The 15,674-nt window shown below is 38.1% G+C and overlaps 1 protein-coding gene across 1 annotated transcript in view; it reads right to left on the bottom strand.

The window, feature by feature from the left end:
* Positions 1 to 2,893: 2,893 nt before the first annotated feature.
* The window catches only part of LRRC72 (leucine rich repeat containing 72), a 33,406-nt gene continuing 20,625 nt past the window's right edge, over positions 2,894 to 15,674 (bottom strand). The window contains exons 6-9 of the mRNA XM_026514640.2: positions 11,444 to 11,533; positions 10,360 to 10,512; positions 3,922 to 3,949; positions 2,894 to 3,059 (exon numbers count right to left, since the gene is read on the bottom strand). Of these exons, the coding sequence (XP_026370425.1) occupies positions 2,894 to 3,059; positions 3,922 to 3,949; positions 10,360 to 10,512; positions 11,444 to 11,533 (437 nt within the window). The remainder of the gene's footprint in view (positions 3,060 to 3,921; positions 3,950 to 10,359; positions 10,513 to 11,443; positions 11,534 to 15,674) is intronic.

Genomic DNA, 15,674 nt, shown 5'->3' with positions numbered 1-15,674 from the left:
GGAGGCTAGGTGAGATCATGGTCGAGTTTTTGGTGAAGACCCTCTTCCTGTCTACAGAGGGCCATCTTCTTGCTCTGTCCTCACATGGTGGAAAGAGGGTAGCCAGCTCTGTGGCCTCTTAAAAAGGCATTAATCCCCTTCGTGAGGGCTCTACTCTCATGACCTAATTACGTCCCAAAAGCCCCACGTCCAGATACCATCATGTTGAAGGTTAGATTTCAATATCAGGTTTTTGGGGGCGGGGACACGAATGTTCATTCTGTGACATCATGTATAGCTCCTAAAGGGCACAGCCGCTCTGAGGATGAGAACAACAGTATTAGCTGACATCTCTCAAGCGCTGACTTCAAGAAAGCTGCCCCACCTAACACTTCACATCCGTCGTCTAACTTAATCCTTGAAATTTTATGAGTTAACTATGATGACCATTTTAAATAAGAGGAAATGAAAGCTTAGAGAAGTTAGCTAACTCGTCCAAGTGACAACTAGTAAGTGAAGAGCTAAGCTAGGTCCAATTCCAGAGCCCCAGCTTTTAGCCGCTCCCCTATATAGATCTGTAAATCAGTGTTTTCGGTTTCCCGGTCATGAGAGCTCCTGAAGGATCTGAAATATACTTTCACTTGAGTCAGCTTCAGTGATTCTCTGTTGCTTAAAACAAAGAATTTAAAACAACCTCTCAATTGTATGTTCCATTTTGTAGAGATTTAGGTCACTTCAGTAAGGATCATTTCTTCTATTTTGTGTTTCTCCCCAAACGGTATTTAATATAGTATTTGCAAATCACAGCCACTCAGTAGCCCTTCATTACTGAATATAAAATACTGAGAAGTGCATTTTAAAGCAAATCTTTTTCTTCATACAAAGGATGCATATTTCCATTAGTTCTTTAAAAAGGAGATTATATAAAATTTGCTAGCTATAGTTTTGTAATTGGAATAATTTCTTCATCCTTTTTAGTGATTGTGGGATTCAAAATAAAATATCAGGCTACACGTTCTTTTACAATTCTTTTAGTTGTTAACCTGGATATTATAATATCTAATTTATTGCAATCTAATTCAAAATTAATATTGCTTATGCAACTTACGGGCCAGCAGCTTAAATCTGATCCCAAATGTACCATTTCCATCATGAACTAGGTTGCTGCTCTGCCTACCCAACACTATTGCTTGGTGGGGCTGATAGTACTCAGCTCGTGATGAGTAACTGGTCAAAGTTACTTGTTCGTGGGTCAGGCTCTCAGTAGTAGGATGGATGCAGTAGCCATTCCAACAATGACCAGTTCTCTGCTGAAGGTAGTATGGCCTTATTCAAGATCCTTTTGAGACTGTACCGTGACTTTCTTTGACTTTGCAAAGACTCCACAAAGCCTCCTTACCTACCACAAGTACTTCTAGCACCACGGATTATACTGAGTTATTCTATCCATTATCTATTGCTGTGTAAGAAATGACCCCAAAATGTATCAGCTTGAAGCATCTATAAGCATTATCTCATATAATTTTTGCAGGCCAGAAAAAGGAGCAGCTTAACTGGGTGATTCTGGCTTGGGGTTTCTCGGGACGGTGCAGAGCAGCTTTTGGCCAGAAGTTCAGTCATCTTAGGTCTGATGAGATCTGGAGGATCTGCTGGTAAGACAGCTCCCACATACGGTTGTGGCAACAGGCCTTTGTCCCTCACTGGCTTTCTGGAAAGTGGCCTCCGTTCCTCACCGATGAGCCTCTCCAGAGGACCGCCTCAATGTCCTCATGACATGGTAGCAGGCTTCTTGCAGAATAAGTGATCCAGAAGAGAGAACAAGAGAACATTTCGATCCTTTCTGTGACCAAATCTTGGAGGCCACGCACTATCACTTTTGTCTCGAGCCACTCATCCACATTGATGCCCGAATCTCTGCCTTTTCTCTACCTCTGGCAGGAACCATACTTGAATCTTCAGACCCTGGCTTTGTACAGAATCTTAAGTGCCCACAGGTGAAAGAAGGTTACAGATTCTCAGGGACAGTTCACTGTTCCCTCTAGGGTTTCCGTCCCTTGTCTGTTTGATTTCAGCCCCGCTTGTCCAGTGTGTCTCTATCCCGTCTGTGTTACTCTGTGGTGGTGGTCTGAGCATCATCAGACAGGAGGAAACGTCACTCTGCTTTTTACAAGCTTCTGATCTAGCTCTTCAGCTCAGCCGGGGAAAACCAGCAAGGCATTTTGTCTCTCAGCACCAGGCAACTGCTAAAAGCTTTTCTGGTTTCTTTTTCCTCTAGCAGCAGGCTTCTGGCTAGGCCAAGCTCACATCATTAGTCTGCACCTGCACCTGGCAAACGCCTTCAAAGGCAACATGCAAGGACAATAGGCTGAATAAATAAATTGCGGTATCATCGTACAATGGAATACCATACAGCAGTGAGAACGATAGCACTATCGCCTCTAGCAACAACACGGGTGCATTTTACAGTATTGAGTAAGAGAAGCCAGACACAAAATAATTCAGCTTCTCTGATTCTGTTTACATGCCTTTCAAAGACAGACACGATTAGTTTATGGTTTAGAATTCATAACAGTGATTCCTCTTAAAGGGTGGCTACTAATAGGGAATAGGACTGGTAATAGGAATGAAGAAGCCGTTCACATGCTGGTAATAGTCTCTTTCTCCATCAAGGACTGCTGTTACATGAACACGTTCATGTTTGAAAATTGGTTGAGCTGAACACTTAATGATTCGTGTACATTTCTGTATACATGTTTCACTTTCACAGAAACATAAAATGTGTAGGGATTATATTATTGGTGTTTCTGCTTATGTTTACATGTTTCAAATAATATAACAAGTATATAACATGCTTAATCACAGAGAGGTTTAATAAACAACAGAAATCCACTAGGATTTCTAGAAATACTAGGGGTTATCTCAGTGTCACTGTGAGCATTTGAGCAGGTTCTCTGCCTTTCTCGTCGAGGTATTTTTCCTCTCGTGTTGGAACTGTGTCCCAGTTCAAGGACGTAATAGCCATAGCTGATCTCTTCATGGACCTTACAAACACAGCATCTTCTGGGTCATTGAACACAGTTCTGCAAAAATGGCAATTATGTCAGGAAAAAAAATCCATTAAGCCACAGTGAAATTTTAATTTAAACAAACAAATGCCATATTTTTCCATGCTATTTATAGCCTAGTACCACTAACAAATAACTTTGGGCCTCTACTGACAAATGATTTTCAGAATAAGGAATGCTATTCTTATTATATATATTATTTATTTTTTTAAAATTCAGTTTTTGAGCATATGTGGGATCAGCTATTCCAGTTTAAGCCTCACACATTAATGTGTTTATGATTTGAAACCAGTGTTAAATGAAATGATTAAAATATTTGTAGATGTCGTATGCATATTAGTATCTTAAGTACATTTTGTTAGAAAGTTATGATTTCTCTACATTATGCTATTATTTTATAAATGTGCTTGGGGATAATATTTTTCAACCCTGAATCCAAAGAAAAAAAATACCAAATTTCAAAAGAATGATGATTCTAAAGTTCATCAATGTTCATGAATTTGAAATGTTTTCCGTAGTTTAATGAAGTATTTGCTTTTGAAAATGTAAATTCCAGGGAATATAAAATGTTAATGTACATAACTGCTCTCACTGAACTTATTTAGAGAAATATTAAACATTTGTAATTTGCTAATAAGTCTTAGGTTTTATTTTTTATGCATTGAATCAGCCTTTCATTTTTTTCTGGTTATAATAATAATACTAAAACCCTAAGGATATCAAATATGATTGAGCTTATTTATCATAGAAAGACAGCAATTCTTCCATCTATTGAAGTTAGTCATTTTTTAACTCATTAAACTCTATTTTGGGAAATGAAGATGATTTAAAGACTTTAAATAATTGGATAATAAAAGTAAAGTTAAAAATCACTTACTTGTCTACATTATTCGCAAATGCAAAATCTAAAAAAAAAATTTCTAAATTAGTATTTTTCAAACGTTTATTCGGCATTTAAAAACAATGGAACAATGCTATAAAGGAAAAGTCTAGAGCACAATTCTCTGCTTTTTGAGTGGTTTTTTAGATGACTAGTTTAATCCTTCAAAAATGCCTTGATACCTAAACTCAAACTGAACTTTTCTCGTAGATATAGTGCCTCGGGTTTGCCTTGGGTTTTGAGGCAAATTCTTTAATTCAATACAGATCTCAAAACTCTGAGAACAGAATGCTTAATCAGTTAAGTTACCAGCAGAATCCAAGTGGGGATTTTTGTAATTAAGGTATTGGGTCTCATGCAGAAACCAAACCTTTTTTTCTTTTTTTTTTCAGATAGACACACACATCTATAAATGGACTAACAGACCGAATGAGGAGAATATTTAGGGCAATTTAAACCATTTGGATTCTTGGCATTAACTTCAAAGGAATCGAATAAACAAATCCTAGATCACAAGAATCTCTACCTTTCCTAGCTTTGGGAGCTCAAAGGCTAGTCCTCAAAGCCGGGATTTCTTATGGTATCTTCCAGAGACCGTCATTGCTTTGTTCATTCCTCTCCAAAGGCCTAGTGCCAGGCTAGACATGGAACTTACCAGCACCTGCTGGGCCACCAAAGCCCACAACATGAGTCCTGCTAATCCACAAGCCGCAGGGAGCACACAGCCTCTGCCTTAAAAGAATTCATGGCATCATTCCCTTCACAAGTGGGTAACCCAAGGCTCCCATTCCCTTTCTGATCTCCCTAGACTCTTTTCCTACATTTTTTTTTAGAATTTATTTATTTATTTATTTATTTATTTATTTATTTATTTTTAAGTAATCTCTACGCCCATCGTGGGGCTTGAACTCACGACCCCAAGATCAAGTGTCCCATGCTCTTTCAACTGAGCCAGATAGGCGCCCCTCCTACATTTTTTAATTTACAAACTGCACCTTTTGCTTATAATGAATACAAACAGGAAAATAGTAGAAAGCGAAATTTCTCTTGAGCTTTCTCATTCCTCTTATCAGAGGTATCACTATTAAGAGTTTTGTATGTATGTTTCCAGCCTCCTATGTACACACACATGTGTACTCACACACATACATATACCCAGTTCCAATTTTCTTAGTACTCTGCATTACATTACTCCATGATGTATTTTTTATACTCAATATATCATAGAATAATTCGCAAGTACAACAGTTCATATTGTATGAATGTGCCATAACTTAATATTCTATGAAGGACCAGAATGTTTTCGCTATTTTTTCCATTGCACAAAATGTTTCAATGAACAGCTTTATATGCAAATCTTTGTTCATATGTGCAAATGCTTCTGTAAAAGAGACTTCAAATTTAATTGCTATGTTGAATGATTTGCACGTTTTATATATTGGTGGATGCTGCCATATTGCTATCTAGTCTTCCAAGAAAGTTGAACTAGTTTACACTATTATCAATAATGTGTAAGTTGTGCTTTTTCTCCCTTAATTATTAACCTTTATTAACCTTTTCAACTTTTATGTATCTGCAGCATGAAAATAATATCTCATTGTTTTATTTTGCATTTATTTGCTCACTAGTAAGGCTGATCATTAGACATCGCGTTTATTTCCATTTCTAAATGTTTTGTCCACAGCGTTTGTCAATTTTTTAATTTGGAGTTTACAAATTGATTTATAGAAACACTTTAATATAATGGAAGTTTTAACTTCGCCTATTGTATATATTGCAAAGATTTCGTTCTATTATGTCTTTTAATTTTGTTCCTATATCATACAATGGTTTTCATTTATACGTAGTTTAAATCTGTTGACATTTCATTTTTATAGCCCTGGGTTTTATGTAAAGCTTTGATTGGCCTTCTTCTCAGAATTATAAAAGTTTTTTTTTTCAGTACTTTTCAATTCATTTACATAGATTCTTAATCTCTCTGGAATGTATTTTTCCTTATGATGTCTCCCTAAGGAAGTGGTTTTAGTTTCTTCCTTTCTTTTTTTTTTTAAGTAGGTTCCACACCCAGTGTGGAGCCCAGCACAGGGCTTGCACTCACGACCCTGAGATCAAGACCTGAGATGAGATCAAGAGTTGGGATGCTAACTGACTGAGCCACCCAGCCGCCCCAGTTTTAGTTTATTTCTTTGGCCCAGGACCTCCAAGGCACAACGCCAGCGGCCCCCAGTCATTGTTTTCTGTGTAAATGGTGCCGGCCTGGCTTCCACAGTAAGCTCTGCAGACTGCTGATTTTTGCCTTCACGAATTCTTCTGACTCTGCAGTTTTCTTAATTTCCAAACAATCTCCAGATCTCACACTGGCTTTGGGTACCTCTCTGAGGCTTCATGCACAAAGAGCACTTGGCATTTGCTTCCCGGGGTATGCCTGGTGTTCCTGCTACCCAGAATCAGGGATGTCTTTAAAGCCTGGTTTCCCAAGCCTTCGATCCCCCAGCTCAAAACTTTTAATTTTGGGGGTGCCTGGGTGGTGGAATCAGTTAAGCATCTAACTCTTGGTTTTGGCTCAGGTCATGATCTCAGGGTCATGAGATCGAGCCCCACATTAGACCCTGTGCTCTGCGCAAAGTCTGCTTGAGATTTTCTCTCTCTCTCCCTCTGCCCCTCCCACTCCTGCCCTCACTCTCTCTCAAATACATAAATAAACATTTAGGGAAAAAAAACTTTCCGTTTTTACTTTTCTCTGGATTTTGTCCTCTTGCCTTATATCTGGATTCACTCACTGTGGTGAACTACCAGTTTTTAAACAGTCTACCTGATTTTCTTTTTGGTTTTCTTCTTCACTCTTCCTCCACACATGCTTCAGCTGCTAGGCCCAGGCTCTGAGACATCATCATCTCCCAGCCTGGTCTCAGCACCAGGAGTTCTGTCTTGTTTAGGGGAGAAGAGCAAATATCACAGAAACCCAGCAGTTTTACTTGGACCACTAGGAGACATTTAAAAATTTTATTGATATTTTCATTTCTTTTAATCGGCCTTAATGTCTTTCCCCACTTAGGTAGCTGGTTGGAAATCTGCAAATACCTCCTTCTTTAAAGCCATATAAAAGCCCACAGCATTTTGATTCTGAGGTCATTGGTTATCATGCAATAAGCACCAAAGACATTAGTGGAAACAGGTGCATGTGTTTTACTCATATCTATTCGACAAATATGGATAGCTGGGCTTTGAAGAAACTCTTAGTTGGCCTTTGCTTCTAAAGCTATTGGAATATAATTGGTTTCATTCCCAATTTAAAATTAAAGATAATGAAATCAAAATGTGGTGCTAAAATTGCCTTATGAACAGTTTTAAGTATGGTTTCTTTCCAGTTAAAGAATTCAGAATCCCAAATGTTCATGTCACAGCAAGATGAGATTTATATCAAAGCAAATGCAGAAACTATAAAACTGTAAGATTATTTTAAAAACTTACATAGTGGGTTTTATTAGTTTCATTTTACATGGTCAGCTATTAAGATAAGCTAAAGTAAGCCAAACTAAAGTATGGGACTAAAAATACTATGTAGTTGCTATGATATATTGGCATTTTGTAGGATATGAGTAGATTAGAGTCATGCCAATTTTTAGGAGCGCTATAGTCAGCATAGCTATGAATTAAGAAGAACAACTCTCAAATGCAATAAAACACTCTCCCTATTCTTTCTTCCTCTGATTTTGCTTTTGGAGGCTTAATATGGAAAAGCAGTAAAGAGAATAAAATGCTAATAGTTTTTTCAGCAGTCTGGTTGCACCAAAGAAAAGTGCTAAACGTCGTGATCGGCGGTCCTCCTCACACCTGTAACAGCTGTAGCACTGAATAACAGATGGGGTGGTCTTACATTGCTTGCTATTGTGTGAGCTATTTTTAAGAGTGGAGATTTTCTATCCAGAGATTCATTTCCTAGCACAGCATGGCTCACTCGCACTAATCCGATAATATTCAGTTTGCGCATCTTAACAGGAAGTGAAAGAAAAACCAAGGTCAGGGCTAATAGAGCAGCTCAGTTTATCATGCGCTTGATATGTGGCAGATCAGATGTTGCAATGTTTCCATATAAGTGTCATCACACCCAGAGGAAGATATGGTCCCTATTTTTAAGAGTTGGAAAGCTGAAGCAAATCAATGTCCAGATTCGTAAAACTTCTAATTACTAACACAGCTGGTGTTCAACCCTACGGGAATCTGATCCCAAAGCTTGTGCTCTCGCCTCTACACTGGTGGTTCTTTAACTGGTGTATGTATCAGGATCACCTGCAAGTCTTGTTAAAACACAGCTTTCTGGGTCCCATCCTTGAGTTTCTAATTTAGTAGATCTCTTTGGGGGCAAGAATTTGCATTTGTAACGAGTTCTTAAGTGATGCCGCTGTGCTGGTCTGGGGACCACACTTTGAGAACCAGCGTGCTACACTACACACTTCTGCATCCAGAACATGTCCTACAGACATTTCTCCCAGTCTCTGGGACATCAAGCTGCTAAAGGAACAAGTTCAATGACACCTCATGGAAACAATCATACAAATTGATGCATTCTACAATGTAACTGGCCTCGTCCCTAAGAAAGTCATGGAAACAAATGTAGAAATCTACTTTACATTTAAAAAGAGTAAAGGTCCATAACAACCAAATGTAATTATGAACCTTGACTGATTTCTGGTTTGAGAAAGCAGCTACAGCAACCATCTTGGAACAATTGGGAAACTTTGAATATGTATTATTATATATTAACGAGTATGAGTACACAAAGTATTTTTTTTAGGTATGATGGTGGCATTATGGGCATATAAGAGAGTGTCCTTATTTTTAAACTTATAGGCTAAATTATTTAGGAATGAAGAGCCATGATGTCTACCAGTGAAACATTTAAATGGTTCAGTGGTATTTTGATGTTTTCCAGCTTACAGAGTTTGGTGATGACCAATCAGATGTAACTAGAAACTTCTGAGGAGGTCCTTCATGAATAAAAGGCAAAGCCTCATATATGAAGGGTGAAAATGACAGAATATTAATAATTATATTATACATGGGCATATATAGGTATCTAAGATTCTTCCAAATTTTCCCGTATTAGGAAAATTTCACGTTAAAAAGTTGAGGGGAAAGTCTTGATTTTGCCATCTTTTTTTTTTTAATCTCTTGCTCATTTTTTACTAACTTAGCTAGTTGTAGAATTTTTGGTTGATAATTACTTTTCCTCAGCATTTTAAAGGTCTTGGATCGCTGCATTCTGACTTCATAATTGCAGTTGGGGAGTTTGTTGTGAATGTATAAATTATTATTTTATAGATAATGTCCATTTTCATTCTAATTTTTAGATCATTTTTGTCTTTGGTGTGGATTTTTGTCATCATGGTACGTTATATATGTCTTTGGATATCTAAGGATTCATAGCTTATCAAAAATCCTCAGTCATTATCAGTTCAAACATCACCCTCTGTGAAATGTCTCTATTTTTTTCCTTGCAGGAAAAATAAGCTGATATTGGACCTTCTGTTTCTAATGTCTCCTTGTCTCAATAGCTAATTAATATTTTCTATTTCTTGCTTTCTTTATGCTGCATTCTGGGTAATTTCTTCAAGATGATTTCCCGATTTAACATTTTTTTCCTTCATTTCTAGAAATTCTTTTTTGGTTTATTTTTTGCAAACCTGTTTGTCTCTTGGGCAAAGTGTCGTGAGGAAAAGTTTTTTGTCTTTGCACTTTTTTTTGGACCTCTTGTGATGCCTGGTGTTGTAACAGCCACCTTGTAACCAAAAAGCACACTAAGAGTGGAACAAAAGAAGATATGCTCTTGAACACTGATGATATCATTGAACTTTGCATTAACACTGAACACCCTACCTTTGTACTTTTTGCTGTGTGGGAAAAATCTCTACTTCCTTAAGTCATTGAAGTTGGATTTCTGTTACATATAAGAAATTAAATTCCAACAAATGAAATATTCTGAAGACATTCAAGTTATACTTGTATATAATGACTGTGTATATGAATCCAACCAAAACATTAACAGTGATTATTTCTGGGTGAAGGAATTGCAGATGATCTTTATTTCTTATTTTTTTTCCATATTATCAACAACTTATAGCTTTAATCGGTGAAATTGTCCAGTGATAGTGGTAATAGTAACAATCACAGCTTATTTACTGAGCTTTTTATACTGCACTAGATACTGAAGTAAGAACTTCAAGGTAATACCTCATTGTTATCACATTACTTCACTTAATACACACAAATGAAGATAAAATTGCATATTGCTTTACTTAGACTAATAAAATTGGAAAATATTCATTTCACTATGTAGGTGCTTCACTTATTATAAATTGCAGTTGTTAGTCTCATAATCAAATTAGCCAAAGTCTGAGGAATTTCAATTTCATTTTTCTTCTTTTTTCAAAATACCTGGAGGTACTCTCTGGGCTGGCTTTTGCTTAAATGGTGCTCTAGGATTCCACGAGGCATCTACTCTTCCTCTGAATGCTATTGATTGAACAACATGAGTCCTTTCATGGTTAAAAATGGTAATCATTGTTCTTCTTTCTTCTGCTGTAACTTCTGACAAATGCAAATAGTAATGTTATTGTGTAGCATTATAGAGATGCAGAGTCATTCAGAATACAATGGAAAACTTTCAATAATGTGTCCATCCGAACTATGTTATATGTGTACACCCTGTCAAAACCGTGAAGGGCAATCACAGTTATTTCCATAATCTTCCAGATGCTCAATATACGCCACTCATGTCGCAAGGCACAGATATTCCTAATGCATCCCACACACTTTCTAACATATCACCATGGCTGGTTGAAATCACAACCATGATACATTCCTTCATTTCCTCAGGACTGTGAGGAATAACAAGAATAAATGTAGTTTTTATATATCTTCATTAGGAAGTTAGTAATTAATAATTAAGAATGTTCAAACCTATAGAGATAGAAAGGTAGGTAGACAGATGGGGGATACACCTGGAGGTAAAAGAGGCTCCCCCCGAATGTAAAGTGTAACATTTAAGTGTATCTTTGTCGCTTATATTAATCAGACATACTAGTTTATCTACAATGTTTAAGATGTATTCATGAAGAAGTTATCATTGAATATATAAGTTTTAATATATATATTTTTACAGAATTTTAAAGAATACAATTTTTAGAACTTAAGCCTTAAGAGATTTAGTCCAATTCTCTCATTTTTGAAATAAAACACTAAAATGGCAGGAATAGATGATGTGGCATTCAACACAGTCATGTCAAAATCAGGACGAGGAGACCTATTCTCACACTCAGTTAGACGGCCTTTTCAATTCAGTGACCAAGAGACATGAATTCCTAAACTAGGGCAAATTTCACAGAGCAAAAATTTCAAAAATAAATCACTGAAAAACTGTCGCTTACAAAGAGAATTATTTTCAAAGACTTTTAGCATTTTTGAACTAATGAGTTATAAGACTGCCTTTCAAATATTTCTCTGCAAGAGGTATCCTTACGTTTTCGGTCAAGAAATTGTACTTCTGGAAGGTGGTAGATTATATATAAACGGTACAGGTTATATTGGCACAAAGGGTTTTGGTGGAGAGCTGCAAAGAAAGAATCCAAATTAAGATGTCAGATTTCAAAACTGGTTTCATTTATCACTTGATAAAAGATAGGAAATCACAGAATTAATATGAAATGTAAGAACATGTAAAACTCTGCTTCATAGACCAAACCAGTGGCCTCACTAATCTCAGTTATTCAGAGCAGCACTTATTTCCCATTTGCGAAATTCATTCATTCAACAAATACTTTCCGAGTGCTTTACTATATACTAAGAACTGTGCGAGGTGCCGGGGACATAGTGTTGACCCAAATCTACCACCAATGAGGAAAGTTTTAACATGTCCATAAGTTTATTAGTAAAGGAAGAGCAAGATAGCAGCTCTGTGGAGGTCTTTTTTTTTTTTAATTTTTATTTATTTATTTGACACACAGAGAGAAAGAGAGAACACAAGTGTTGGGGGGGGGGAGCTTCAGGCAGAGGGAGAGGGCGAAGCAGCCTCCCTACCAAGCAGAGAGCCCGATGTGGGGCTCCATCCCCAGGACCCCGGGATCATGAGCTGAGCTGAGGCAGACGCTTAACTGACTGAGCCGCCCAGAATCCCCCTTTGTCCAGGTCTTGATGCTGTGCTTTATTAAAGGATTTGTTCACTTGGTTCTCTTCTTCCAGTCTCAAAGGTCACACGGGTGCTGTGTGGAGATGGGCAAAGGCTCAGTACACGGACCTAATATAGTTTTCTTTCTCCACTTAAAACCTTTGCACATAGTTCCGAGCACGGAAACGCCAGTAGCCGCTTCAGATCTCAGCAGGAGCAGAGCTGAGCAGGCACTGATCTTGCATCGTGTCTACCTCTGGCCAGACGCACGTGCCTCTGACTTCCTTCGCTCAGGTGCCGGGACAGCTAATGAATCACGCTGTCTCTCAGGGTGGCTGGAGGTGGGAGGCAAGCGCAGGTGGAAGAGCTCCCAGGGTTGCGGACGTCACATGCTCTACGCATCTGCGTGTAGGTACATTTTTAAAAACCTTCAACTAGAAGTCGTGAGAGTTTTACATCTAGGGGTAAAGTCTGTTCTCTATCCTTCCCTGGATATATTAAACAGGGTTACTTTAGTACAGTGTGAAATAAAACTTTTATGATTTTCACGTGGGAATCTTTAGCTATTGGATTCTGCCTACATGCAATTTCTAGACACTTCTGGAAATTAGACCTGGGGAGAAGAACCACTAGGTGGCAGTAGTAGAAAGAGTTCCAGCCATTGTATAAGCACACCATTCCCTCGCGAAACGGGGCTCATTTACTGCACATGTTAAATTTAGGAGTAGTGCTGTGGCATTTGACAGTAAAATAGAGAGAGGCTTGATAAAAGCACGAAAATATTAAGCATTAGAAGTCCAGGAAAGAACAGTTGGCAACATAAAAATGGGGGCGTGCTTAGAACACAGTGATTTTGCTAAAAACTGAAAAAGTTAATCATCTAGATGTTTTCCCCACAGGTTATAAAACATTTTGGTATTTATCGTATAAACACAAAATTTCTGGCTAATAAAATCATTACATATCCCTCTTCCCTGTGGAAAACTGGAGCTTTAGAAGGACTTACAGCAGGCAACAGAAAGCACCTGGTAGCTCATAGACAAACGCTATCAGAACGAGGAAGGCATAAAAGAAACTGGAGAGCCAGGAGTAACTAAGAATTTAAAAGAAAGGAAATGTGTATGCAGTGGGGGAAAGGAGAGGAAAAATGAAATGGAAGATTTGCAAGATGGCTCGAGTGACAAAAGGGTTTACATTTTAATCTTAAAAGGGAAGGAATTTAAAGTGGTAACGAATAATTACAACTACTGGACAGGGAGCAGAATGGATGTATATGAAACCAGTAATAAGGACAGATTTTATTTTTATTTATTTTTTTAAAGATTTTATTTATTTATTTGACAGAGAGACAGCCAGCGAGAGAGGGAACACAAGCAGGGGGAGTGGGAGAGGAAGAAGCAGGCTCCCAGGGGAGCAGGGAGCCTGATGCGGGGCTCGATCTCAGCACCCTAGGATCACGCCCTGAGCCGAAGGCAGACGCTTGACGACTGAGCCACCCAGGCGCCCCATAAAGACATTTAAAATGACCCATAGGGACATGCATTGTAGTTTGAGCCAGAAAGAGAAAAGAACATGCCCAATGATGGAAAAGCAAAACACCATCATTGTTAATGAGAAAGAGAAAGTCACAAATGCTTTAGTGCAGAAGTCTGCTCTGCAGTTGTGTTGGAGAAGCACATCGGACAACTCAGAACCCTGTCGTACATTCAAGCAGCCGGCAGTGGGGTCTGCCGCTGCCTGTGATGGTCGTAGAACATGTACCAATGACATTTACTCTTTGCATCCCCTTCATACTCTTTTCCCTCTGAGAACATTCCTATTTCATTTCTTTTCTTGTCTTCTTCTCCAAGTCTTTACTTAAGTTACTTCTTTATGTGAATTGAAAACCTTCTAACTTCAGTAAAACAAAACATCAAATTTAGATTTACTGCAGTTACATGACTTATTAAGAACGCGTCCCAACATTGAAAACTCAATGCACTTATCGTGACTCACTGTTTATCTCAATCTCACGTAAAATCTAAGGGACAGCAGGTCAGAACACTGGGCTGTTAGCCCTGCCTCTGCTTAAATTAACTTAAAAAAATAGAATTAAATAATTGAAAAGGCATCGCATCCTTATGATTTTTCATTTTTTTCCTTGCTCTTAAGTTTTAGAAAGAGGCAATCTTATTTTTAACCTTTTTTTTCCCTCTTCCATGCTATTAAACATTTAACATTTTGGATTTATGAGTTTTGGATTGATGCTATAAAATTACCATAAATTAAATTTCTAAGATATGAAATCGGTTTCCTGTGTCTGAAAGTTCTGAAAGCCTTCCGTGATGTGTCGGTACATTCCTTTAGAAACTATGAAACGAAATTGCTTACACTTTCACTTTCAATGGGTTAATACTATTTAATCCACTTTCCCTCTAGGCTACTTATAGAGTACACGGTGGTGGCGCCAGGACTGTCTTGCTTATCTTAATTTGGGATTCTGAGTCTAAGCAATTTACATCTATCCAATAATATATCAAAATGTCTCTACTACCTTACTGCACAAGCTTGAATTACATGAGTCACATGTATGAAGCTATTTATTATTGAAACAGAAGAGAAAAAAAAAGTTACCTACTTGGCTTCGATTTTTTAAAACTTTAAAAGCTAAATTAAGAACCATCATTTAAATGAATGTTAGTTTTTCAGACCACCTTTGAAGAAAGTTGATGTGATTGATAATGTACCAAAACATCCACTTTTTAAAAAGATTTATTTATGTACTTGAAAGAGAGAGAGAGAGACAGTGCATGGGGAGGAGCAGAGGGGGAGAGAGAGAGAAGCAGACTCTGCTGAGAATAGAGCCTGACACGGGATTTGATCCCATGACCCTGAGATCATGACCTGAGCCAAAATCAGCAGTCTGACACCTAACCGGCTGAGCCACCCAGGTGCCCCAAAACAGCCATTTTAATAGATGGGGAAAATGATACCGATAAGTTAAAAGTAGTTATGTACTATGTCTATACAGAACAGCCAGTGGGAGGGAGTTTAGCTGTCAATGGTCAGACACTACGATTTTGAGGTTCTGGCTCAAGGTTACTTAGTAAGGTCAGCATCTCCATTGTTACCCCCATCTTGCTTTAAAACCTGTGAGCCACTGCACACCACATGCTTGTACTGAGTATGGAAATCATCCCCAATTTTTGAAAGGTGAAATTGGACTAAAGCAGGGGATGAAGAGAGCTGGAGGGGTCAGAATATTCTCTTCTTCAACCCAAACAGCAAAGACCTGATTGGCTCTTTTTATTGGGTGGTTGTTCTGTTTTGTTGTTTGGGAGGGGTGGTCCCACCTTGAAGGGCATTTCAGGTGGAAGCTCAAATGAAGAGACCATTGCGATCATAGTCCCACCCTGATCTTCTTGTCCCTCTTCGGCTCCTGACTATTTGCCATCAGCCGTGGACTGGGGCCAAGTGAAGAAGGATAGAAAACGTTTAAGAGCAGAACCTGAAGAACATGGAGACCCTCTCCTGAAAGGGGCACTCTGCCTTTAATGGTGAATCCTTAAAGCACTGCTAGGAAGCAACTCCTAAAAATTATAGAATG

Source organism: Ursus arctos, unplaced genomic scaffold (assembly GCF_023065955.2).
Source record: "Ursus arctos isolate Adak ecotype North America unplaced genomic scaffold, UrsArc2.0 scaffold_3, whole genome shotgun sequence".
Classification (NCBI taxonomy): domain Eukaryota; kingdom Metazoa; phylum Chordata; class Mammalia; order Carnivora; family Ursidae; genus Ursus; species Ursus arctos.
The sequence above is the reverse complement of the archived record's forward strand: the minus strand, read 5'-3'. Positions and strand labels throughout refer to the sequence as shown.